Below are 24,562 nucleotides of genomic sequence, written 5' to 3'. Positions count from 1 at the left end.
GCCAGCTGCGCGAAACTCCCTAGGCTGGGTGAGAGCCTGCGCTTACAAAGGCGGCAAATTTAAATAGTCCACGTGTATCTAAAGTGAGTAGTTTTGGAGATCGTGCATTGACCATTTAATATTTATAGAAACTCTTAACAATCCCCGAAGAAAACATTCAATATTCTAATTTATATACACTTGCCAACGACTGTGCCATGCAGAAAGTACCGGTTCCCGATAGATCACCGAAGTTAAACTGCGTTGGGCACGGTCAGTGAATAGGTCGATAACCACCTACGAACTACCGCGTGTTGTTGGCGAATTCTTAACATTCAAGGTCCACTTAAATAGCCTATATAGCCTAGAAGCATGCACTTCAGCATTCGCTCGTCAGGATCAGCCATCTCGGCGCGCGAAGTCCGCACATTTCTTCCCTTAACTCTAAATCAGTTTTCCCGCTAAAAATACATACCTTCCGAAGAAGAATCACTGTCACCTAGCGCACACGAATCATCATTCCTCGCATCGTTATTATCCAGACAACCGCTCATCCGTTCCCACTTAACTGCTCAAGTCCAATGCGCAAAGGTCCCCAAATCGGAGCGATCGCTAGTTGATCATACAATCGCAAGTAGGGATTGTACGTTAGAGGATTGGAAAGGGGATGAAAAAGTCTCCATTAGCGCGTCCTCCTCCATCCCTCAAAGACAAACATCCCTAGGATGACTTATCGAGAGCAGCGACACCGAGGCTGGTCGAACGAATTCGGCGCGCGCGGCACGAGGCGCGCGCGTAGGTAGGCGCATGCCAAGACGTGATCACGGACACGCGTGTGCCAGGATCGCGCATATATATCGGTTGCCGTGACTGGGCGCAGAAGGCGCCTTGGCGGGGCGCAAGGAGGGCGACATTCCGAGGCTTGGCAGCTAGAGCAGACAGCCGCTTAGATAGGGCCAGCCCTCACGATTCTCCTCCGAGGGTTCCTCATCGATGGTCACGCGCCGCTGGTATGGGAGGATCGGCTAGGAGCACGCGAGCAGGCTCCGTTTGGTGCGCGTAGGCTGGTGATGAATTAGTACGGGAACAGGGTGGTGGATAGGCCGCGAAGGGAGGGGAACCCCGCGTAACGCGCTTCAGGCCGCGAGGACTGGCCGCCAGTATTAAGGCGAGCACCAAGAGGTTGCTGTGCTGCTGCTCGTGGCGGCAGCGGTGGTAGTGGTGACCGTGGCGGTGGTGGTGGTGGTGGTGGTGGTTTCCTATCGTGCTGGTGCTACCCGTTGGTAGCCGAGGATCGTACCGTGGTGGTGGTGGTGGTGCTGTCAGAGTGGTGCTGCGCCTCGTTCGACAACGGTGGTGAGGGAGAGAAGGAAAAAGTGGCCCTCGAGGTTACGAGGCCAGAGGAGAAAGTGGGTGTTGCCGGAGTGTGACAACGGGAGGCTCGTCTGCGGGTACCTCGGCGCCAGGACTCGGTGAACGGAGGGTCAGTAGGATGCTCGTCGGTCGACGATCCAGGAGCCGACGTCGCCTGACCGAGCACCTTATCCTGGTTGGTCGTGTGCCTCGTGAGTAACGTTCCACCATAGGGCATCCTTGCGCGCATCTTCCTTCCGTTGGTAGCCTCGTGTAGACTCAGCGTGTGCTTCGCGTCGAGCGAACCCCTTGCAGCCTTCTGCACTCTCGACTCTCCCTCTTCCCCCAAGGGGAGGAGGAGGCGAGGATCGAGGACCAGTCGAGCCGCTGGTCTCCCTAGTACCTTTCGGGGAAGGGCCGCGTAATTCGACGGGTGGGAAGGAAATAGAGGTCGGATGCAAATTACGAGCGTGGATGAGGCGGTGCGCGATGGGCACGGTAATTGGGGCGAGGGGACGCTGGCTCGGCGGCCGCGGGAGAGAGGATGCGTCGGGTACTCTTCCCCTTTCGCATCCTCTTCCTCGTTTACACCCTCTACTCTCTGCTCCTCGCGATTTTCCTTGTTCCTCCGCGTCCCTCGCCTCTCGCTCCTCCGCCTCCGTGCGATGGTAAACAGGAGTCGCTGGCGCGTAAAGTGCATCGCGGGCTAAGGTAGAGGAGCTCGAGCTTTTTCGACGTAACGAGGGGCCGGCGTGTTGTCGGGCACGACGATAACTTGGCCGGTGCCCTTACCCCATCCCTCCCTCCGGCCTGCACGCCACCTCTTCGGATACACGGCGGTGTACACAGGAATACCAGAAATAATACTCCGGGGCTCGACGAGAACACCACCCATCCCCCGCAGTCCCTTTCCGCCTGACAGTGTGCACTGGCCTCGATTAGTTCTCGCTTAGAGAGATAGAGAGAGTTGTGACCGGATTATACCCTTTTTTCGAGGGGGTGGTATATAGAGGCTGGGGGGAGGGCGGAAGGGGTGCGCTAACGACGTCACCGTGTCGAGTGAGTCACGGCTTCTAAATTGATCCCCCACCATCGTTGCCTCTGCTCCTCTTCCTCTTGCACCCTTCCACTTCCTCTTGCCTTTTCACTCCACCTATTCCTGCCTTTTCCACCTCGTTCCCTCGTTCTATCGCTTGTCCGAGCAACTTGCGGACCGATTATGCCCCGACAATGCGGCGCATCCCGGCGACAGTTTCTTGATACAGCACGAGCCAAGGTGAGAGTCGTTAGGCTAGACCTGACGCGACGTGAATTAACGAGGGGACCACTTGTAAACGGCCACTCAACGATTTTAACGGAACTTCGCAGATAGACAGAGAATCGAAAGGAATTTCATCCGTATTTTACCGTCAGCTTCGCTGAGGAGTCAGATTTCGTTCGATCGAAACGGCTGCTTATCAAAACTACTGTGCACCTACTTAGCGAATAGAAGGTTCAAGAAGCTGCGCTTCAGTAAGCGAGTCAGTGACTGGACCGACACGAGGTTAGGGTAGCGCAGTGGCCGCTTTTGCCTCTGGCAAGAAATATTTGGTTTTGTCTTTAGAATCACTATCCAATTAGCGTGGATGAGTTAGTTGCAGCTGGTCACCCGGCGCTATCTCGTTTTCCATCATTTCTATCAACAGAGCGGGGCGCGCTGAATTAATCCGCGCCGCAACGTGCCCTCCAGTTTACTGGACGAGAAAATACGTCAGGAGAGGACCAACGATCGTGCTTGAGGCCGTTCCACGATAACGTGGCGCCCAAGTTCTAACGGTCGTTCAATAATTTCGCAAGGTTACGCGGCTGCCGATAACACCGGTACAGTTTCGCAAGAATGATCGATCCTGTGACTGCTGGTTGCGGTCAGGCCAGACGAAAGATAATGCCTCGACGCTATTTCCGCGGTGTTAATCGGCGAGGATTCCTCGCTCTGGGGACCGCGATAAGATTAAGCCTCGATGATTACGCGACGGTGTACGGCGTGCTCTTCGTTTCGTTATCAGGCGAAGGTTCGATTGGAAATGTGCTATATCGATGTACTGCTTCGATAAAAGATACTTCTCGTAGCACGTGCAGCGTGGTAGACAATTATTAGCAGGGAAGGAAGGTGAAGAGAGAATCGTCAACTAGGGTAACTTTGACCAGAAATGGTTAGAAAATTTTAAAAGAAATTCCTCTAGCATCTATTGTAGAAAAATTGTTATTCTCGGACGAAGTCCCTTGGATAGCTTTGACTGCCTATTTCAAGTTGCATTTTGTCCGAGGATAATATCTTTTATACAAATAGATGCTAAAGGAATTTCTTTTAAAATCTAGTTTTCTGGTCAAAGTTACCCCAGTGGTCAAAATTACTCCACTTGTCGGTACCTTTGAACAGAGTGGGGCAGATTCATATACCTTCAGGTGTACGCCTACATATCCGTATCGAGTTCGAATGGTCGAAAAGTGGTGAGAAGCAACGTTTTCGAGTAGTCCAATATTGATTCTTCGAAGCGAAACAAATTCAATAATACCTACGCATTTATGTGCTGCTGATTTATGTACGTCGTCTTCGATACGGAATTCCACTGAAATTATCAAAATATCCTATACAGAATACATTACCTATTGGATATATTTACTTTTTAATTAACTTATTTCAGGATATCGGGCACTGTAACGCTCGCGCATTAATACTAAATAAGCTGGCCTACACGTTAAATATTCGATTGCGGCAATAAATATTTCCAGTATTGTCTACGGACATGCAATAAAGAAAATGTCGTAAGTCACAAGTCTTCTGCTATAAATAATCTGCCGTCAGCGCAGTCGTTTCCTCTGAGAACCAAGACCAGAAGGTCCCCCGCATGGACAACTCCCAAAACCAGTAAACTACACGAGCATTCCTAACCACTCCAGGGTAACATGCCGAGAATCACGTGACTACATAAAGATGCAAAGAGATGCAAACGAGAAGTTCATCCCCGCAGAATTCGTCTGCGCCAACAATTCCCTGACCCACTGTAATCCCACGATTTTTTTTTCCCTCCCAGACCGTCCTCCCTTCCGCTCTCTAATCCGCAGTTCCGTCGGTGTTGGCGAGGTTTCCAGTTAAGTTACAATTTAATGCGACCGCCGTCCCTTTTCCTCCGCCCGGATGCCGGGCTGTTTTCTCATTAAGGAATGGAAGGTTCTTGGACCCCTCCCGGAAGCGAGACGCGTCGTCGTCAGACGGAAGCACCTGGTCCGTCTGACAATATGGCGGAATGAATATCACGGGGATAGGTAGCAGGGAACGCTCGAAGGAACAGAGGAATCCATTATCGGGCCTTAATATCTCCCCGGCGTTCTTTATTTCTGCCTCTGCCCGTTCCCGTCGATGCTTTATTAGCGGTCTTGTTCCTCGAGATGAATAGTCGCCCACCTCCGTTTGCCGAGGGGGGGACCAGCGTCAGCTTGCGCCACAATTCAATGGCTAACGAAATTTCTTCCACCCCTTGGACCACCCCTGATCCTATATCAAGGGATCGTCGATTAAACTGCATCGTCCAGACGAAAGGGGGTCGAGTGAACTTTTCGCGATTTTAGAGACTCGGCGAGAGGGCACTCTGGCATTTCCCTGGCCCTCCGATAGTAAAGGTCAGCGAATGTGGAGCAGGTTTCGAGCCGACAGATCGAGCATCCTCACGGGACCGCGGAGGATTGGTGCGATATTTTCGCCCGGCGGATTTGACGCGCCGGAATCGACGGCACGGAACCAGGGAAACGCCGCTTGGTCGAATTAACGTCGCGTTGGCCGACTTTGATATTAATTAGACGGCTATCGGGGCGGAACAGTGCCCTATCGATCCCTGCCCCGCCGGGGGGGGTCGAGTTGAAAATACGTTTTGGGCATAGGGAGATTGCAGCGCAGCGTTATTTTCCGCCTCGGTCCCGCGTCGAATGCGCTCCCTGTGAAATTGCGTCGAGGTCGACTCGTGGTCGCCGCGATGCATCGTGCACTGGCGATCCGGTGGAAACTGTGTTAAATCGCGAGTGAAGCTTCAGTGCGGAAGGTGTATTAATTTGAGAGGTGCTCTTTTGAATTTTGATCGTCTAAAAAAATAGTCGAGTGTCTGAACGGATACTGGATCATTCCACTTTCTGCTATGCTTCTGTCGCGTTGCATCAGCTTTTGCGGAAGATGTTGAAGGTTGCTGTTTAAAGTTTCAGTTTCGTAGTAGCGTGGACTCATAGATCGGGAGGTTTATGATCGAGCAGAAGTCGATGCTCGGAACTTTTAAATTTATAAGCAATGCAGTCGTGTTTCCTATGGCTACCTATCTTTCGAACCCTTTTGGCAAAACTAGATAGAGATTTAAAATTCCAACTATAGCCATCTCATTATTAGTTAACTTATAATTTTGAGATGTCATAGTTTTCAAATCCGATATTGCTAATGGATTCAGATTCCAATAATAAAGTTGATAACCTGTTCAAGTCGGTAGCCTTGGGAATCTAGGAATCTTTGGAATCTGGAATCGCTCGTCTGACACGATACTGTCACTTTCTACTTCAGGCGTTCCACGTTATTATTTTCCCATTTTGGTGTCCAATCACGTGCCACAAGATCAAGCTAGTAGATATTACGATATGATCTATCGTTTGGCACGACATTGTCATTTTCTCCGGCTATCTTGATAAGCCCACACTCAGCTAGGCTTTCTCATCGCGTGTCGATAATATCGAACCGCGTAGGTACTCAACAAGTCATTAATTTTAATTCTGTTCAATGTATAGACACAAAGGTAGCAAGAAGTAGCCCTGTTCTATTGTCTAACACATCCCTCAAGGCCAGGGGATTGCTTCCATGGGTATTTGAAACCCACAAGCATGTCCTCGGGACGGGAATTGGGCGAGGCTTCCGAGCTGGCTCACCTGGGAGTATTCTATGAGTAAGACATCCCCCTCAGGTTTAATAGAGATTGGGGTAGATAAGGGTTACCCCTGTCTGCTTCGTACACATGTGTAAGGATCAGGAATTCTGTTGGAAAGCCACTAGAATAACAAGTGGTCTGATAGGATACTAGTGTTTTCCACTGCCCCTTTTTAAAATTCTCGAAACATCGCTTACTTCAAGCTTCAACTCGAAAAACTGCGCCAAGGCAGCATAGACGAGGATACAGTCAGTTGTCTGACATAGCACCGATACTTTCTACTTCGACCGTGATTACTGCGCGCTGGTTTAAGCTTCTTCGTTCTCAATCTTTAATTCTGGTGATTGAAGTATCAATGGTCTGAACCTCGATTGTATGTCACGGTAGAAAAGTAGTAGAGAGTAGAATAGACGAATGTCTGACACGAGACTGGGATCTTCTACTGTGTGCAGCTAGTGCCTATCATCTTGCTACTGAAAGAGATATGAGACTTCCATTGAAACTTGTACCAACAGGACTGCACAAAGCAACCTCGACTTGAAATACAATCCAGCGTCTGATATAACACCGACATCTTCTACTGTGCTCATTGTAAGATCACCCACAACTCCACCTTCATATCTCTATCATCTCGTCCCAAGATCTTTCAAATATCATCAAACGAAGCTTTGATCAGTAAAATCGTACGTAGCAGTGGTTCCCAACCTGCGAGTATTAGAGGATTTTAGTTGACGATACTTAGCATTTATTTCTTTTAATATGGTTACATTGCCATATCCTGTTAATGATGTAACACTTATTTTTCATTTATGAAGAAAAGAGAAAGCTGGTTACCCGGATGCAAGCACAACCATCATACTAAATAATATAATTAAATATATTAAATAGCAGGTATCCTAGAATGTATTCCAATAGTTTTTTTTATTGAAATTTTATCACAGCTATTCCGAAAAAAATCTAGATTGCCATATATCACGAAAAAACGGAAAAAGATCCTCAAAGAATTGTAACTTTTACAGAGTAAAAAGTTACAGAGTTAAAACATCTACAGAGTTGTTGTTCGGATATAATATTCTGAGAAAAAAATAGTTTGTGAGGTATTTATTTTGCACATAGAAGGTAGGCTATTTCGATAATTGAAAGAACAGAGATGTTCCACAAATATCCACGACATTCTACGCAGTGGAAAAGGTACAGAGCGTCGAAATCAGCTTCTGTATGACTCACATCCAGAGTGTTAATGAAGGGTTAAAATAATTGAATATTATTGAGTTAGAATTATATTCCGAAATACCTATTTTAACGAATTTTCTTCACCTCATTAAATGTATTTTATATTACATGGGAGGGGAGGGTGATCGCAGGTTATTTGAATATTATAAAAGGGTGTCGCGACTGAAGAAAGGTTGGGAAAGACTAAATCCGACTATTTCCGACACTACACAGTCACTTTCCACTGCGTCCAACTGATCCCGACTTCCCCATCTCCTGTCACTCTCCTCGTCCAAAGAAGAGCTTTACAACATCATTACCCACGACTCTGATCAGCGCAATTGCGTGCAGATAACGCAAGGTACGATTCAGCTTACGGTCTGGCACGATACCTTCACTTTCCACTGCAACTCATTCAGACATCCCTATCGCCCCGTGGATCGCCTCGTCCGGCGTCCAGCCGCTCTCGTGTCCGTTCCCAGCGTGGCCTACCAACCACGCTGTATAAATCCGCGTCTCCAGGGGGAGCGGAAGATGGGGTATCGCGAGCGACAGCGAGCTCTTATCCAAATTGAAACCTTAGCGCGTAGCGAGCGGTCCGAACGGCTACGGTCATTTTCCACTTCGATCGGAGCCGTGGTCAGTGAACTGGCGCGAACACGTGCACAGAGGGGGGGAAGGGGGTGGCTACGTACGCGGCCATCCCCGCGTACTCTCCCCCAGCGGGCTGGTGTATTGTTCAGCGTCGATCGAAGGGCGAGGCTGTCCCTGATGAATCTCGATGAATAATCCAAGACGGACGGCGACTTCGGCCGCTGACGCGTTGCCAAGCTAGCTGGGGGATTACTGGTACGCGATAAATTCTTGGCCCGCTGCATCCCGCTGATTGGACGTCGAGTGCCACGGATGCTTGCCTCGGCCCGGCCGATTCCTCGCGAATCGAGATCCCGCTCCGCGGCTCCTATTGGAAGTGGGTTATCGGCCACGTGGCGTATCGAGTCGTGATAAGAGGTAGTAACGGGATCAAGTGTACCGCGAGTCGGAACCTGATGGGGAGCTGGTCGAATCCTGGCCGAGTGCTTCGCTGGAATTGCAACAGTATTTGTGAGTAGAATATGGCTGTGCTCGGTGATTGTGGTAGGGTGCTGCGCGGCTTGGTGTATGAGTTGTAGAATTGGCAGATTTCATTGGGGAGCTACGAAAGGGGTGCTAAATGAATGTGAGGAAGTAGAACGAAGCACTGGAAATATTGCTTCGTTTAATATTCACGTTCGCAAGGTGTTTTCGCAGGAAATAGTTTTTGCGTCACTCGAATATTTATCGCGCATTCACTTCCGCCTCACTCAGCATTAGTATTCGGAATACTAATAGTATTATTATTTTTATTAAAATAAGTTGCTTGCCAACTACTTTACGAATCACCCATTATAGTTATCAATATTATTTTATAGCACGTGGATTTGGGTCTGATGCAATAAATCTTTTCAGTACTCTAGATGGGCCTTAGTAGCTTATTACTTCGGGGGCACTAAAATTCAAGGAGTTTGATTTGTAAAGTCGGTAGTTACAGAAAATGTGCCATAAAGTGTGGGAAGAATAGGAGCATAAGGAAATATTACAGAAAGCGTTCGCGTTTATTCTGGCTGATGTTGTTTTCAGTGTAGACATTCGTGTTAAAGCTTCTCACCTCGTGTAGCATCTGGTCTACTGTTTGTATACCCACCGATAATGTTCTGCGAATCATTCCAGTCTGTTCTCTGAACGAGAATTATACGCGTCGGAAATTACTACCAGCGTTTTGTGTGACGATCTTTTCCCAGCCGAAAACAAGGTCAGCTGGGGGTGGGGGAAGTTAACAAGAACTCGTTTTTTATATACGCGCGCTAAGTTCACGGAAGTTCTGTCCACAATTTATGGTATAGCCAGTGTAGGTGATTAGAACTTGTGCTCGTAAATGATTGATGTTCTACATGGTGCTCGTTTAACCCTCGAAGGATGGAAGTGTGTGTCACGCGGGGGATGGAAACCGGGTCACCTCTGACTCTCGATATTCCTCTTCCTACATAGTTTTAGATAACCCCTATTTTTCTCAGAAGGTAGCAGAAATAGGTGGCTCAGTTTCGCTATAAATATGTTTTCGAACCCGAATTGCTGTTTTGATGTGTTTAAATTAATATTTAGGAATATTATGATTAATATTCTTAGAGATTTTAAAACACTTTATTAGATATAAATAATAATGGATTTATTTTTATAATTATAATTTATTATTATTTAATGTATTATTTATTATTATTTATAAATTATAAAATTATTATTATTTATATTTCATAATGTGCTTTAAATTTTCTAGAAATATTAATCGTAATATTCCTAAATATTAATTTAATAATACATTTATTATTATTATTATAAAATACTCTTCTCTACTCGTACGAATTCGCCACAAATCTGAAAAGTTCGCGCGGATCAAAGCAATGTGGTTTCCACATAGCGGGAATTAATGTATTTGCAAAACCTAGTCACGTATTCAGGATTTGCAAGTGCTTCCATGTTACAAGCTCATGTTTACGAATCCACTGCAAATACGTAATCAAATATCTGCCTTTACAAACATAGTAGAAGCATATTACTAAACAAATTGAAGGTTCTATTTACGAATCTACTGCAAACCAGTTGCCCTAGACAAAAGCACTTTAATCTGGCGTGAGCGATAAAAGGCATCACACCAGCTGTGTCATGTCATCGTGTCAAAGTTATTATACTGCGCAGACCCAACGTCAGATAACCTAATCGCCGTACTATATGTTCAATTTTGATATTATTAAAAGATTTCATATCAGTCTACCGCAAGATTACACAATATCTTCGATAAGAACTTCTTTCTAATAACGAGCCAACCAATTAACGAATACTAACAAGGGGAATTCGGTAACCGGAAAATTTTGTTTTGGAAACTTTATAGGCTTGTGGAGAACTTTTCATATTTTTCTGTATATTTTAACAACTATAGTAGATACACAAAAATTGGTAAAATGAAATTTAATAGTTTTTAATGCTCTATAAAACTCCGCAACGAAATTATTCACGAAGAAACGATCCCCATCACGAAATATTAAATAACTTCACTGCTCAATTCTATAGACTATAAAAAACCATTAAATTCTCATTTTACCATTTTTTTTGTATCTGCAACAGTCTCCAAAGTACACAGAAAAATAGGAAAGCAAAGATTAACCCTTAAGGAGTGTCGCACCCTGAAGCACCAAAAAGATAGTAAAAAATAAAAATAGCCTGACACTTCTATTGACCTTTCTCCCGAACCTGCAAACTTGAAAGAGAAATCAAAATGTCCGAGTTACCGAAGTTCCCCTGTAAGTACCCTCGCTTAAACAAACCTCAGGCGTCGTTTAAGGAGCGATTCTTCGTAAAACCATAACCCTCGTGCCGTTCGCCGGTGTAATTAATTACAGCAGGTGATCCAAGCGGAGGCGATAAAAAGAACGCGACGCTAAAGCTCGAAATCCCCTTGTTATCGTCTTACTCATCGCGCGTCCCTGGAAAAAAAAAGAGACCTCCCCCCTCTGCGCACAGCGTGTGGGCCGTTATCACTATCAATAGCCCCGATGCGGTTGCACGGGGGTGGGGCGGAGGTGTTACGGGCGTAGGTGGTGTGTGCAGGCGCGTTGCAATAAACTACGCTTTATCGCCTTACGGCTGGAAGTTCTCGAGCACGCTTCGCGTGGCTGTTGAACCACGCAGGTTCGTTGGCTTCGGATGGCTGGATAGAAAATACGCGATCACGTGCCGCCTTTGTGGCAGCGCGACAGTGACGCCTGGGCGACTTTGCGCCTCACGTGCTCGTGGAACGGCCAACACAGTCGTCGGCTTAAAGTCGGCACGTATTTGCGCCCGGGACTTGGCCTGAATGCTCGCGGATGAACACGCAGATTCCAGGGGATAAGGATTTGTGTACCGGGCGAAAGGTTGCAGGATTAGCTTGGAGGACTATCGAAGTAATTGGGAGCACTCTGATTGACGGAGGATAAAGCGGTGCATGGGAGTATGGATGGTGGAGGCGTGCAGGGTTGATTGGTCCGTGGGATGAGCGAGGCATGAGACCGAAGGCTGTCGAAGGCACGCCTCCCGATTTTAATCAACCGCTGATTGCAAACTGACGAAGAACTGACTGGAGACTGAGAACCTAATTGGACATCCGATTGCTCGCTGAACTGGCCCAACTTCGAAGAACGAAGACTAATGGAAGCCCAATTACTTACGGCCCTAAGTGACAAGCGACCGAAAAATGACCAACTGACTAGAGGCTGGCTAATTGGGAGGCTTGATTGCTCGCTGAACTGACTTGGAGCTTGGAGAATAGTGAGGGCTGTGATTGAGGACTGATAGGGGGGAGTGAGTGAAGTAGTTAGGAAGGAGGAATTTGAAATAATGGAAGTCTACTTAAGAGGGAGGCCTAGAACCGCCAAAGCAACAGGCTTCTTTGGCATTTTTTTCTAGAAAAATCGATAAACTTCTATTATTATACATTAGTCTATTGGATCACGAATGTGATTATCTTCACAAAAAAATAACTAAATGATAATCTTTTTTTCTATAAAATCAGAATCTAAATTGCGGGCGAAGCCGAGTAGTAAAGCTATCTGTAAGTTTCACATCCTCGGAATAATAGTAGAGCGAGCAGAACCTTAGCCTTCATTCGCCTTCACCATCGGCTTTAAAAAAGCAGTCGATGAATCACATAGCGTTGCGTGGCGCGGATAAGTTGGAGCGTGGATTAACGGGCGGAGATGTAGGCTCGGACCAGCAGATAAGGAATACTTTCCCTCTGCCGGCCTTTGGGGAGATGCCGTGCCGTAGACGCCCCCTTGCTGGGATAGAAGTGTCTAGACGTCTGACCAAATACGCGCGCTTCTCCTGTCAAGAGGTGGAGTTGCACCGGCAGGCAGGCGGACAGTGATGAGACGCTTAAAAGATAATTCCAAGGCTGGTCTGATGAACTCTGCAAACGGCCGAACAAAGTTTCTTGCTACCATCCCGTTTCTGAAACTTCTTTAAAAAAAAAAACTCGGCGGGAGCGACCGGTTGCTCGTGACACGGAACTCCGTCGATAGACTCGCTGGGCTAGATCGCTGCCCTCGGCGAGATGTAATCTCCAGTCATTAATGTAACGAGTAAACGCGACGGGAACTTTGGAGATAAATGGGAGATCGTCTCTGGCGATAGGGATGGAGTGGAAAAAAAAACCTGGCGTTGGGTTCTGGGCTCTAAACTGAGAGTGGAGGTTTTTGGGGCTTGATAAGTGGAGGGCCAGGTGGGAAATTTGGGGAGGCATAGTTGAAGGGTAAGTGGGAGAAACGGGGAATGTCACAAAACAGTTTTAGTGAGGAAATTAAGTTTTAATACTTTATTCCATCAGTGAGGAAACAAGGTTCAGTGAACTTAACTGTATTATTCATAACCCGAACAAATTTATATTCTAATTGGGCATCATAATAGAAATGAGCGAAAAGATAATTGTTTTGTTTTAATATCTTTCAAGTGGAACGCTGCAGAATACTGTAACAAAATAAATGTAAGTACACAGTGACGTTCGAGGATTCCTGACGTAATGCAAGCTCACGCTAATCAGAAATACATAGTGCAGGTAGGAAGACTGGGGACGTTCCCTGTTTATAATAAGTACACCAAATCTTTAATGCTGTCTTATGTGGACATTTCTACTTTATAACCGTTTGTGATTCGGCACTTGCGTGGTTCCACTTGCCACTAAAAAAAATACGTTACACTTCGCAGAATCACTAAAAATATATAAAAATAAATTCCCTTTTTTCCCGCTTACCGTTCGGTTCACGTTCCTTTCGACATAGGGTTCATTTACACATCTCTGTAGTCTGGTGCAGTTACGATTACAAAGAATAATTCTGCTAAAAGAGGGAATGACGTATCACGAAGTAGGTGCTTAAAACTTTCTTATTGTCGTTGAAGAGGTACATACGAGTGCCCTCGGGACACAAGAAGCTGCCATAAAACCAGCTTTTGGCAAGAAGCGGTGTAAAGACGTTGGGCAAATAATCGTACGGAGATTGATGGGCCGCGGAAGAAGTTGGGCCCCCTTGCCAGCACCGAGCACCCTTACAGGCGGATAATCCCGAGAATTTCGTTTCCATTTTACACGATCGCGCGAAATAATCTGCCGCCCCCGCTCGGAGATTTAATTCAATCCTCAATTTCTCGTTAACGCAAAGCCGGAGAAAGGCGACGCGGAGGCTGAGCAAACGAAAGCCACCGCTCGGCACGAAACTCTCGTATCATTTCTGCCTCCGAATTAATTACTCCAGCCGAGCCACTAATTCGCGGGAGCCCCGCCATTAAAACACGAACACGCGTCGCTGTTCTTAACGAAGCCAATTTAGACGTTACGTTCCGCCTTCGTCCCTTTGCAAGGAGTAAATTCTCGACAATGCGCTGAAAGCAGCCGCCCCCCCCCCCTCCCCCGCACTTGCGCGCGCGCGAAAGAAACGCGAGAGCCTTTGAACGTCTGTTGAAAAATAAACCTGAAAGTGTAACCAATGAGGAAGCAAGGGGGCCCCGGCGTTTCGAGTTCCTTCGCAACCCCTGAACTCCACGTCGGCTGCACGCGTCGGGGAAGCTCGGAGTGGCGGGAACTGTTAATCCGCTCGACGGTGAAGCGTCAGGGTATGTTTTCCTATACGCGGCTGGACGCAACATCGAGAACTTCAAAGTCGATTTCCTCGAAAATGAAGCGTGATACGAAAAAAAGTTACTCTTCCTTTTCGACTTATAACGAGTAAATGAGTCGAGAAAGAGAAGTACAGTTTTTTGATATTGCGCTTCGTTTTCGAGAAAATCGACTTTGAAGTTCTTAGCGGCGCGTCCAGTCGCGTATAGAAAAACCTACTTAGCTTTGCGCGGTGGAAGATGGCGGCGCGAAACGCGGTCGCGTGTCGGGCAGCTGATTAAACGGGAGCGTTCTCCTTCCGGCAAAGGTCAGGGGTTAAAAGTTCGGGCAAACGACCGAGAGGGGGTCAAAGACGTTAACTATTGAGCGACATTGTGACGCGCACGGCGGGGGATGAAAAAGGCCGTGCGACAAACACGTTTGATAGCCGTCCGCGGCTTCATGCCACACGACAGCCTCCCCTGTGTTTTTCGCCAATGAATTTCTACGCCTTCGAGCCAACGGAGCCGAACGGGGCTGTTAATCTTGCCACCCCTTTGCGTGCCGCGTCGGGGCTGCTTCAATGTCGCGCTACAACGTTTCGCTTCTCTTACGAGGGACAATGGCATGTGAAAGGGATTGATACCGGTGGGCGTTTGTCGTCGAATTTATTGTAATTCGGTTGATTAATGTGGCAGTTCGGTTGGCAACCCCATCGCGATGTATTTAGGAGCTGTGGATTTTGCTTTTGGAGCTAGAAGAGGAATGGAAGGGATTGATGCTGGTGGGTGTTTGTTATGAGTTGTCTAACCAGGTGTAGTTTGTTTAACTTTCGCGTGACAATGCTTTTTCTGGCTTAACGCGAAGCCAGGTCTTTCTTGTCTGGTTATTTTTTTTTTCGACATTCGTGTGGTTTAACAGTTTAATTACAAAGTGTTTCGTGGGCTCTGATGTCTGTCCAAGATAATTTCCAAGTTTTAAGGTGAAAACAAATTTGTTAAGGGGATTTCTTAGCGCCACGGCTGAAAAATATTTAACTTTTCGGGATTTAAAAGAAGAAACAAGTATTGCGCGTATCATTTTTTATGCTGGCAGCTTTATTCTATCACCATTTAAGACCGGAAAATCATTTTTTGTAAGTAAAAATATACATTTATAAGGGAATAGGAGTATCGGGAATGTATCAATATCCTTCTAGATGCTAGACTTGATATCAGCAATTGTAATTATCTCAAACACAAAATTCAAAAAGTTTGGTAATGCGTAGACGTGTGGCTATCGTCTGAACCAACGTAATAAAAAAAATATTAAGAAACACAGAAATGGCAACGTCTTAAAAAATTGTATCAATTTTAGCAAAATAAGTTATGTTTTTGTTGACCGCAGTAATTCAGTTTTGCAAATATAGGCAAAATCATAGTTCGGACAATAAAGTAGCGTCTACTCAGCACGCCTGATATATTTGAAGTGGATCGGGCTTTTGATTTGTTGGCAATCAGGTCTGGCGTCTGGAAGGATACTGTTCTCTTCACGATGCTGCTGTTTCGCTATAAATTTTTACTTACAAAAATTATTTTTACTGTCTTAAAAAGTGGTAGCACATAGCTACCAAAATTCGATACTTCTTTCTTTCTTTAATTCCTGAAAAATTAAGATTCTTTCAGCCGTCACACCCCTTAATAATTTATTTTTTGCAAACATCGACTGCTCTAAAGAGAAATGATAATGTCATTGCGTTCGTCGTATATGTCCTCTAAGAAACCATGCAATTTCTATCTCCAGAACTTTTCTATTATTCCTGCGTTTCTGCTTCTATTAAAGCTGCGAAATTAATATCGCTGTACCTGCAAAGCTGGACGGAGAAAAGTCGGAAGTGTTCGATCAACGGGACGATTAATCGTGCCGTAAAGGAATCAGTAACGCGAATTATTGGAGAGGGACGGTATTCGAGCGGATGCGGCATTTAAATAGAAGTACGTAAGTTGAATTGCAGATGGGTGAAACCCCTGAAAGCTGCCGTAGGAAATGGTAAACGGCGGGGAGCTCGATCATAAATATTCTTCGCGTTATTAACTGTCGGGAGACCGTCTGATACAATCGCTACTCGACTACGTGAAATTGCAAGATTATAGGAAATGCATTATCGCGTCTCCAACCCCCGCCGCCCCCTCCCCGCCAGTGATTGGGGACGGAGAGCGATGAACAGACAGTCGACGACACTATTAAATTAATCGATGCGTGTTGCTCGTGTCTCTCGGGTGAATCGCGCAGACGGGAAAATGTCTTTTCAAGCAAGCCGAGCAAATATTCTGTGGCCTGGGAGGAATTGATTTTCTAAGGCTGTGGCATTGTTGACACCAAACCCTTCCTTCTGTTCCTTCACACACATCTGAATTTGAAGCATCTCTTTCCTACATTACTACACATTGGTATAACTCTCTCCCCTCTAGAATTCGCGAACCGAATTCTTATATATGTCATTTAAATGGGCCACTCGATTAAATATCCTTCAGCACTATTCCTAACAGAACCTACACATCCTCCCTTGCCAGTCCATGTCCGTGTCTTAGCAGCGTTTAATTTCCATTTAATTTCTAATTTGTTTCGGTTTAGTTTTAATTTTAGTTCCGATTTGGCTCTCAGGGTCCGCTTGTTAACAGTGGTTAGACTGTAGCCTGGCCATTCACTCGACTGAGGTATTATTTCTCGTAGGTTCATTGAGTAATAAAGACGAGTAATAATCATAATAAAAGTAATAATAATTGTTCTTTGAATTCTTGGGATCTAGAAAGGACATATGTGTCGGTGATTATGAAAGTGGTTTAAGCCAGAAATCAAAGTAAAAAATTATTGCTTATTTCGTATTGCACTGATCGAAATAAAAAATTCCATTTTTTTATTTTTGACTTAGACCGCTTTCGTAATCCCAGTTATATATTTTTCACTGTGAATTATCTACAGATCATGAAACCATCGTAAATCATGATTATTTCGTCGCGAAGCGTAATCCTTTGCCACCCCTTTCGCGGAGCATTTAATTCTTCTCGATTTCCACAAGTATTCTGCCTCGCTGGACCCACTAACACTCGTAAAATCATACGGAACGCATGACGCTGGGAGACACGACGTTCGAACCTCTTGGAAAAGTATTCTTAAACATCGAAAGAAAGACCACGAGTGACTCAAGCAGCGTAGCAACTACAAGACAGTGGCTTAAACTCCCATCACCATCAAGAGCAGCGTTACTCGACCTCCATTTAGGAGGACACCGGAACTCGACAAGTTTAATGAACCGTCGGACCCTCGTTAAGGGTTAGACAGACGAGCCGATCCACGAAAATAACTCCCCCCGGTTTCGTAACGTTGCGCGGGCGGAGAATTTCCAGGGATGATCATCCGAAATTCTCCAGCCTCGGGGAGAATAAACCAAACTCTCGCGCGGAAGCGTCGAGTAACCCGAGCCGGCGGGTTCCCTGTTGCCGCGCGACACGGAATCGCAAATATTTCGCAAGAATCCACGCGACCCGCCTCGTATCCGGAATAGAAACGAAGGTCGACAGTGGGGCCGACGAACCCAGGGGCCGCCGCACGAAAATTCACCCCCGAAACGAAAAGCTAATCAATACGAAATTTCAATCTTCCCCGTCTGGGACGAACTCCATTCCCCTTTCCCTTGTTTCGGGGCTGCGCTTCCGCCTTCGCCCGCCGAGCTCTGCTCCTCATCCCCCGAGTCGGTTGCTCGCGATCTTCCGATCGACCGGCTGGTTATCGCCCATTACGACGCAAATAAACCTGAAGGTTGTTCAAGGTCGACCCCTTGGAGTCATCTAATATTACCATGGCTGCGATGAACGCCTCGGTCTTGCTGGATCTGACGGTGAAGCTGGTGCAGCGGCGCAACGACGGTCCGGGTATGCCGGAGTGATTTCTTTCCACTCTGGAGATCGAACCGAACGATTGGACCAAGCTCTGCGGAAACCTGCCAGCCCTCAAAATGAAAAAGATTTAGTTAAGCACAGTAGGGGGAGGTGGGGCATTTTGATGCGAGGAGCACGATGTAACGTTAATGTTATCTTAATATCTAGAAACAGTTAGAAGTTCAAAACATGATGTTTGTGCGTTTGTTTGTCGCCTAAAAACTTTCGAACGGCAAACTCTGGGGTCACGAGATGTGTTCCAGCTGAATATGCCTAACTAATCGAGATGAACGCGACTATTTTCACAAAAGAATAAGTCAATTTTTTTTATAAAATCAGAATTTAAATTTCGGGCGAAACCGAGTAGTAACCCTTTCACCCGAAATTTAGATTATGATTTTATAAAAAAAATTATTTATTTTTTCATCTTATTTTTTAGATTTATTATTTACATTATATTGTGGTCATGCTTTGAAGTGATAACATTAATCTCCATTTTCCTTAAGGGGTGCCAAAGCCTCTTGCACCCTCTCCCCTCTTTCTAGCTGCGCCACTGCTGCAATATATTAAAGCACATATACCTACTTTGCGAATTCTTTTTTTAAAATACTAGTGTAATTAGTGTGCAAGAAATCGGAAGTTAGTTTCCATGCTTCGAAGCATTAAGCTTTCAAGAAACTGCGATCTGAGCCTGGGAAGGCGATGAACCTTTAGTATAGAGGCATTTATCAGCAGCGCGGTGTTCAAAAGGCTTGACAGGGCGCCGCACGTGCATAAAAGTGTTCGATCGCGGACCGAAGCACGCGCGAGCGTTGCATGCTTCGAAAAATACCGCGCGAGATTTATTTATAGCCGTTCATACTTAATTTAACCGGGCCTCCTGCAGCAGGGAAAACGTCCGGGGCGATAAAAAAGATCGTAGAAACCCGTTATCGCGGTTATTCCCGGCCTCCTCTGTGCTCACGCCATTGTGCACGATCGCATCGCGATACTCGAACACGCTTCAAAAGCCGCGCGACTATAGGACGATTAGAAATTAAGTCGCGGCTGATGCTGCTCCGCCGAGGGTGGAATTCTCGTCCGCGTCGTTACAATTAAAACCTACGACCCTGACAGTAAGCTGTTCCTGTAATTTCTTGCGGAATTGTTGCAAAGGGTCGTTTCACGCGTAATACATTCGCGGGCCGCGACCAGATATCTGAGGAATATTCACCTGGCAGATGTGTAGTCACTGGCTCCAAAAAGATTTCGGGACGTGTGTGAAATATCAACGCTGAGACAGTAAAATCAAAAATAACAAATCCATGGATTCGCCTCGTAAACCTCTCTAAACGTACATAATTTACTGAATCATAAAACCTCCCGCGAAATCTTCCGTTTTTTTATCAGTTTTCCCCTTCCAACGCGTCGAAAGGGAGATATTTTTCTGTCCCTCAACTGATAATTTAAATGTAACCCGTTACTAATCCAGGGTTCTTTTAAAATCTTTTCTGCTTTTATGAATTAGTCCTCTGCTGGTTTCCTCCACTTGCTTTGTACCCAATCGTTTATCCGCGCGCATATAAATAATAATTTAGCGAAACGCAATTTCGAGGCATTCCTCGAAGCACGAAACAGGAAACAGATTTCCTCCCTTTTCGCCGTGTTTTCGCCAGGCTGACGGTACGTTGTCGCACGTTTCGCGCGGATTCCATCGCGCCGTTGGTCCCGAGCAATTTTAATCAGGAACGAATGCTTCTCCGCCCGTGTCGAACGACTAGCAATGGTATTTCTAGAACCGAGGCCGACGCACCGTGGCCCAGTTTACCAGCACTCGTCGTTTCTGGCCTACATCGGCCGTCCTCTGTTCGGGCGCGACGCGATCCGGGGCCGTGAAAGCCGCGTTTCCCACCTCGGCGGCGAGGATTTCGCTCGTGACCCGGGGTCAAGCACTGAATGGCAGATCACGTGGATCGGATCGACGGGGAACGCGAGTTAAGTGCGTGCGCGAACGACGGAAGCACGAGCACGTGGACGCTTCCAAAGCGGATTGCGATGCAGAGACGACTTCCATTAGATCTTGGCGGTGTTCAGACGATGTTTCGCATAGCAGAGATAGACTCTAGTGCTCGGGACCCAAAGAATCAGTGAACCCCTCGGAGGATTCTTCTGGGGCTGACTGATGGTCGACTTTCACTACTTACGAAAGGATTCCGATATCCTACGTGCATGCAAGGGTGGGGAACTTCCCTTTTCTGTGCATACTGAAGATTGGAGATTCCTATCAGCATTGAAACTCTTCAGGGGTGAATATTTTTACCATCTACGAGGGATGATTAACTCTTTCGGTGCTGTCTAGTCGAATCTCTTAACCATACTCGCTCAACGCTTATGAACGTTCACCGCACAGGCTACACGGATTGACTGAATGTATATGTCAGAAACGACTTTCTACCCTTGTTGGATCTGGGGTAAGTGCCGTGTGGTTCGTGACAGTCCTCTTACCAAAATGCATAGCCTCCAGGAACAGAGTCCTTCTTCTTTAGGCAATACTTTGGGCCGCTTGCCATTCCCATTTCTCTCTCTCTCTCTCTCTCTCTCTCTCTCTCTCTCTCTCTCTCTCTCTCTAAACAATCAATCCTACAATATCCAATAGCTGTAAGACCCAACGTGGTCAACATCGCATGACGCCAGAACTGTATAATCTCAGGCACCCTCTATTAACACCGCACACAGGCTAAGTCCCTGTCATAGTATCCTCGAAGGCAGGACAGCGTGGGGCCATCCACCCTCGACCCCACCCCTAAATACGTTAACGCTAACATACATCTGCGTGCACAGTACCCAAAGTGTTAAAAAAATATGGATTACGAGTCCCAAACAGTACTTCCAAGATGTCTAAAGAATCATCAGAAGGAGCATCTTCCCCTTCGTGTTAAAACCTTCCACTCGCCCCAAACACTCGCGCGCCACTCCCTGCACCCACATCCCCAAAGATCTACATTCATTTACGAAACTTTAAGTCACAACACCTCCATTCCCCCTTCCGAACACTCGCATCGCGCGCTACGTGCCACGAGCGCTCCCCGCCGATAATGGCAAGTAGTAATAACGCCGGCCGCTCGCAAGTGGTTGAACGCGTTTCGCGCCAGACGCGCCCGCGACACGACCGTGGCACGTCCGGCGGCCAGGTCCGACAGCGGGCGAAGCTATATTCACGCGAGTGGCTGTGGACGCGGTCAAAGGCGAGGAGCAGCCGGCTCGCCTCTGCTTCTGCTACGACGGCACGCGCCAAGAAGACGCTTTCCTCGCCGACGTCTCTCCGTCTCCGCGTCCCACCCCCTCGCGCGTTCCCCGTGCGTTAGCAGGGGTCGTTGATCCCCCGCCCGCGGAATCGTTGCACGCGGCCCTCGCTCGTCCTTGACAGTGAAAAAGCTGAAGAGTGGCTCGAGGCACCCAAGGGGCTGCCGCGTAGATTTTTGTTTCGACGCGGCCGCTGGACGCTTTTGTCGACGTTCGCTGTGGCTTTTGACGGGGGAATTTCGTGGCACGGTAAATGCCCGTGAAAGCTGGGCCTGAATGAACCACTCCCCGTGCCTGGATTTCGACGAGGGTGGCCGCGGCGGCTCGTTGAGGCGTGCTCCGGGCTGGCGCGATCAAAGTTGACGGTAATTCAGACCGTGGGTAGTGGCTACTGTTTGCTTGCTCGTAGGACGCTTGTGGACCAGGACGGTGGAAGAATACACGGTGGATTTGTGCTTGGTGATGTGTTAACGGGGGCAAAGCGCTATTAGGGTTCAGCAGATTTTATTTGTGCTGGTGATCCTAAGCTGAATAGTGATTTTAGTGTTATGTTACTTGGTGTCGTTAGGCAGAATTGTTAGTAGTGTTAGCTTGTGGGTACTGAATGTTTATTTACACGAAAAATTTTCTAAGGCAGGGCTGCTCAATTTCGCCACTCGAGTATTTACCATGTTTCTGAAGATCCGTTTAGTGAATTTTCTAAATTTCGCTTGTAGTTTAAGTCAGTATAACGACTGCAATAAATTAATGCCTAAAAAATGATTTTTATCTTGTCTAGAACAATAGTCACTTAAAGTTACACAACTTCGCCATGATGTGACGAAATTGCATACAAGGTCTATGTATCTTCAAAGGATATACTCTACAGAAGAGATGTACGTAATAAAATCTGAACAATTTTTGTTTGTACTTACATCTATATCCTTCGCAAGAATAGATTTTGCAAACTATTACCGTAATTCTTTATCTTGTATGCTACATTGCTAAGTGGTATTTCGTAATTCAATGTATAGTGCAATCAGGGCAAAGGAAAGTTTCATTATCTTATTTGGCGAGATTACGAGCAAAGCAATAGCACTTGTTTATAGCAAATATTTATTTATGTAGTTGTTTAATCACGCAGATAAAAAAACAAAAACCTAACTACGGTTTCAAATATAGTAAATGCAACTTCAGTGGCATACTAACATTAATGTGCAAGCTACTGGTTCATAAATTATAACACGAACTTATCGAGTAAAGATCGGCCACGTTGTTTACAACAAAAATGGCTACCGCTTACTGGCACGTTGCACTTTGTGGCTGTAAACCAAAGATCCTTCTTTCCACGGATTATGCACTAGCTAGCGGTTCTTATTCCTGCTTCATGAATTACTTATGAATTCCTTATGGGTGGCGAAATTGAGCACACCTACCTTATTAGTTTCTGGGCACTGCCCATGTTGTCCCAGGAATGCAAACGAACCCTGTCGAAGTAACTTACAAATTTCCACTGCAGTACTACGGGTTGCTTTCTTCTTCCAAGGGAAATTGGCAATTTCTCTCGGCGTCTGTTTAAACAGACTGCACTTGTGTACGAGGCATGCTCGAAAATGGTTAGAACAGGTACAAAAGAGGAATTGGACAAAGTGTTTCCGCTGTCGACATCCCTCAACCTGCAGTAAACGTTTGTAGGTTCGGTCGAGCCCTTATGCATTTGCCTCTTTGAAGTCAGCCAGCTTAACAACACCTGCCTTTAGCTATGGTGATGGAAACACTTTGTTTACACGTGGTTCACGCACACCGTGATTGCCACTTTGTTCTCATCAAATAAGTTCACACTCACAAGGAAAGGTTTTTCAATTGCTTTGGTTTCTAGATATTTTTTAGAGGACCGAAAAATAACAAATTCCTGCGTCTTTATTTCGGCCCGTTTGCATATTTAGGGCGTGAAACGACCCCTCAAAGTGCACAAGAAGAGGTGAACTTTGAGGGGTAGCTTCAACCCCTAATTTGTCCTTTTTCAGTCCTCTGAAACATATCCGAAAACCGAAGCAGTCGGAGGCGTATACCTGAAAATCCTATGAACTTCGAGGGGTGCTTTCACCCCTTAAACATGCAAATGGGCCGAAATAAAAAAAGCACGTATTTGTTATTCATAACCAAAGCTCCTTGTCAGCTACAACAGCAAGTAGAAGTTTTCGCAGTAAATTACCACGATCGATTTAAACCCACTAACATAATCACATACTAAATAATGTATAACCAGGTTTCAATTGCATCGAAACGTAACCGAACGAGTAGTAAGCATCAAGCATAGAGCAGCCTCGAGTTGCCATTCCCCCTTCGTTCCCAGTATTAATTCCGTTTATTTCAACTCGTCATCCAGATCCAACTGCACTCGAATGCCCCTCGAAAATGGAACAGTCCCCCCTGGAGAGGATTGAATCGAAACAGCGCACGAATTCGGTGGGGGGACAAAGTTTCGCCATTATTCTACCGAGAAACAAGCGCAAACAGAGGCTTCCGGCCGCGCCACTTGAACGTTCCCTCCCATAGAAAGAAACACGCTCGTCTGTTAGAAAAGTTTCGAGCTTACGAGCTCACCAATCATTCCCTCCCCTCGACCGGCGAGCAGAATGGCCGGTGTCGAAGCTTGTGGCCGTAACGATAGTTAAAAAAAAACTTGGAAACTGAGGCCTTCCTGAAGCTCCCCGGGCTTATTCGCCCCGGGGCTAGGGAGAAAAGGCAGGAGCCGCGAAAGAGCGTAGAAAGCTCGCGTACAATACACTTTTGTCTATCACTGCCTTAGCAGAGGCGCCATTTTTGGACGGGATTCAACGTTCCCCCGGCGCTGGTCGATTCGCCGGGCGTTGATCATGGAAATTGTGTTGCAGAGTGGCCTCGACGCTGAGAGCTGTTCGTGCAGGATGGCAGGAACGAGCGGAGATGCTCGTCCTGTACACTCGCCGCTGCTGAATCGTCGTCGCGACGGTCGAAGCTGGTCTTCGTGCGATTAAACGGTGGGCTGGGGGTCGTGTGGCTGAAAGGGAGAGGGTGGCGGCTCTTGGCATCGCGGGGATCGAGATGAGCGATCTACAGGCCACTCTCGAGTTCTCCCTCGAGCTTTGCAAGTTCTACAATGTCGACCTGTTCCAGCGCGGGTAAGCGGATCGGGCTTTCACGCTCCGATATCGCGGCCG

At 46.6% G+C, this 24,562-nt stretch overlaps 1 protein-coding gene across 3 annotated transcripts in view; it reads left to right on the top strand.

Moving 5' to 3' along the window:
* The first annotated feature begins 212 nt into the window (after positions 1–212).
* LOC143377612 (protein FAM135A) overlaps positions 213–24,562 on the top strand; it is a 39,713-nt gene continuing 15,363 nt past the window's right edge. Inside the window, exons 1-2 of one of the 3 annotated variants that reach the window (XM_076829091.1) lie at positions 213–1,544; positions 24,257–24,523. In XM_076829091.1, coding sequence (XP_076685206.1) covers positions 24,447–24,523 — 77 coding nt within the window. In that variant the 5' untranslated portion in view covers positions 213–1,544; positions 24,257–24,446. The remainder of the gene's footprint in view (positions 1,545–24,256; positions 24,524–24,562) is intronic. The other 2 variants (XM_076829090.1, XM_076829089.1) reach the window with 2 other exon arrangements.

Source organism: Andrena cerasifolii, chromosome 16 (genome assembly GCF_050908995.1).
Source record: "Andrena cerasifolii isolate SP2316 chromosome 16, iyAndCera1_principal, whole genome shotgun sequence".
NCBI lineage: Eukaryota > Metazoa > Arthropoda > Insecta > Hymenoptera > Andrenidae > Andrena > Andrena cerasifolii.
Note: the sequence above shows the minus strand (reverse complement) of the source record. Positions and strands in the feature narration are given on the sequence as shown.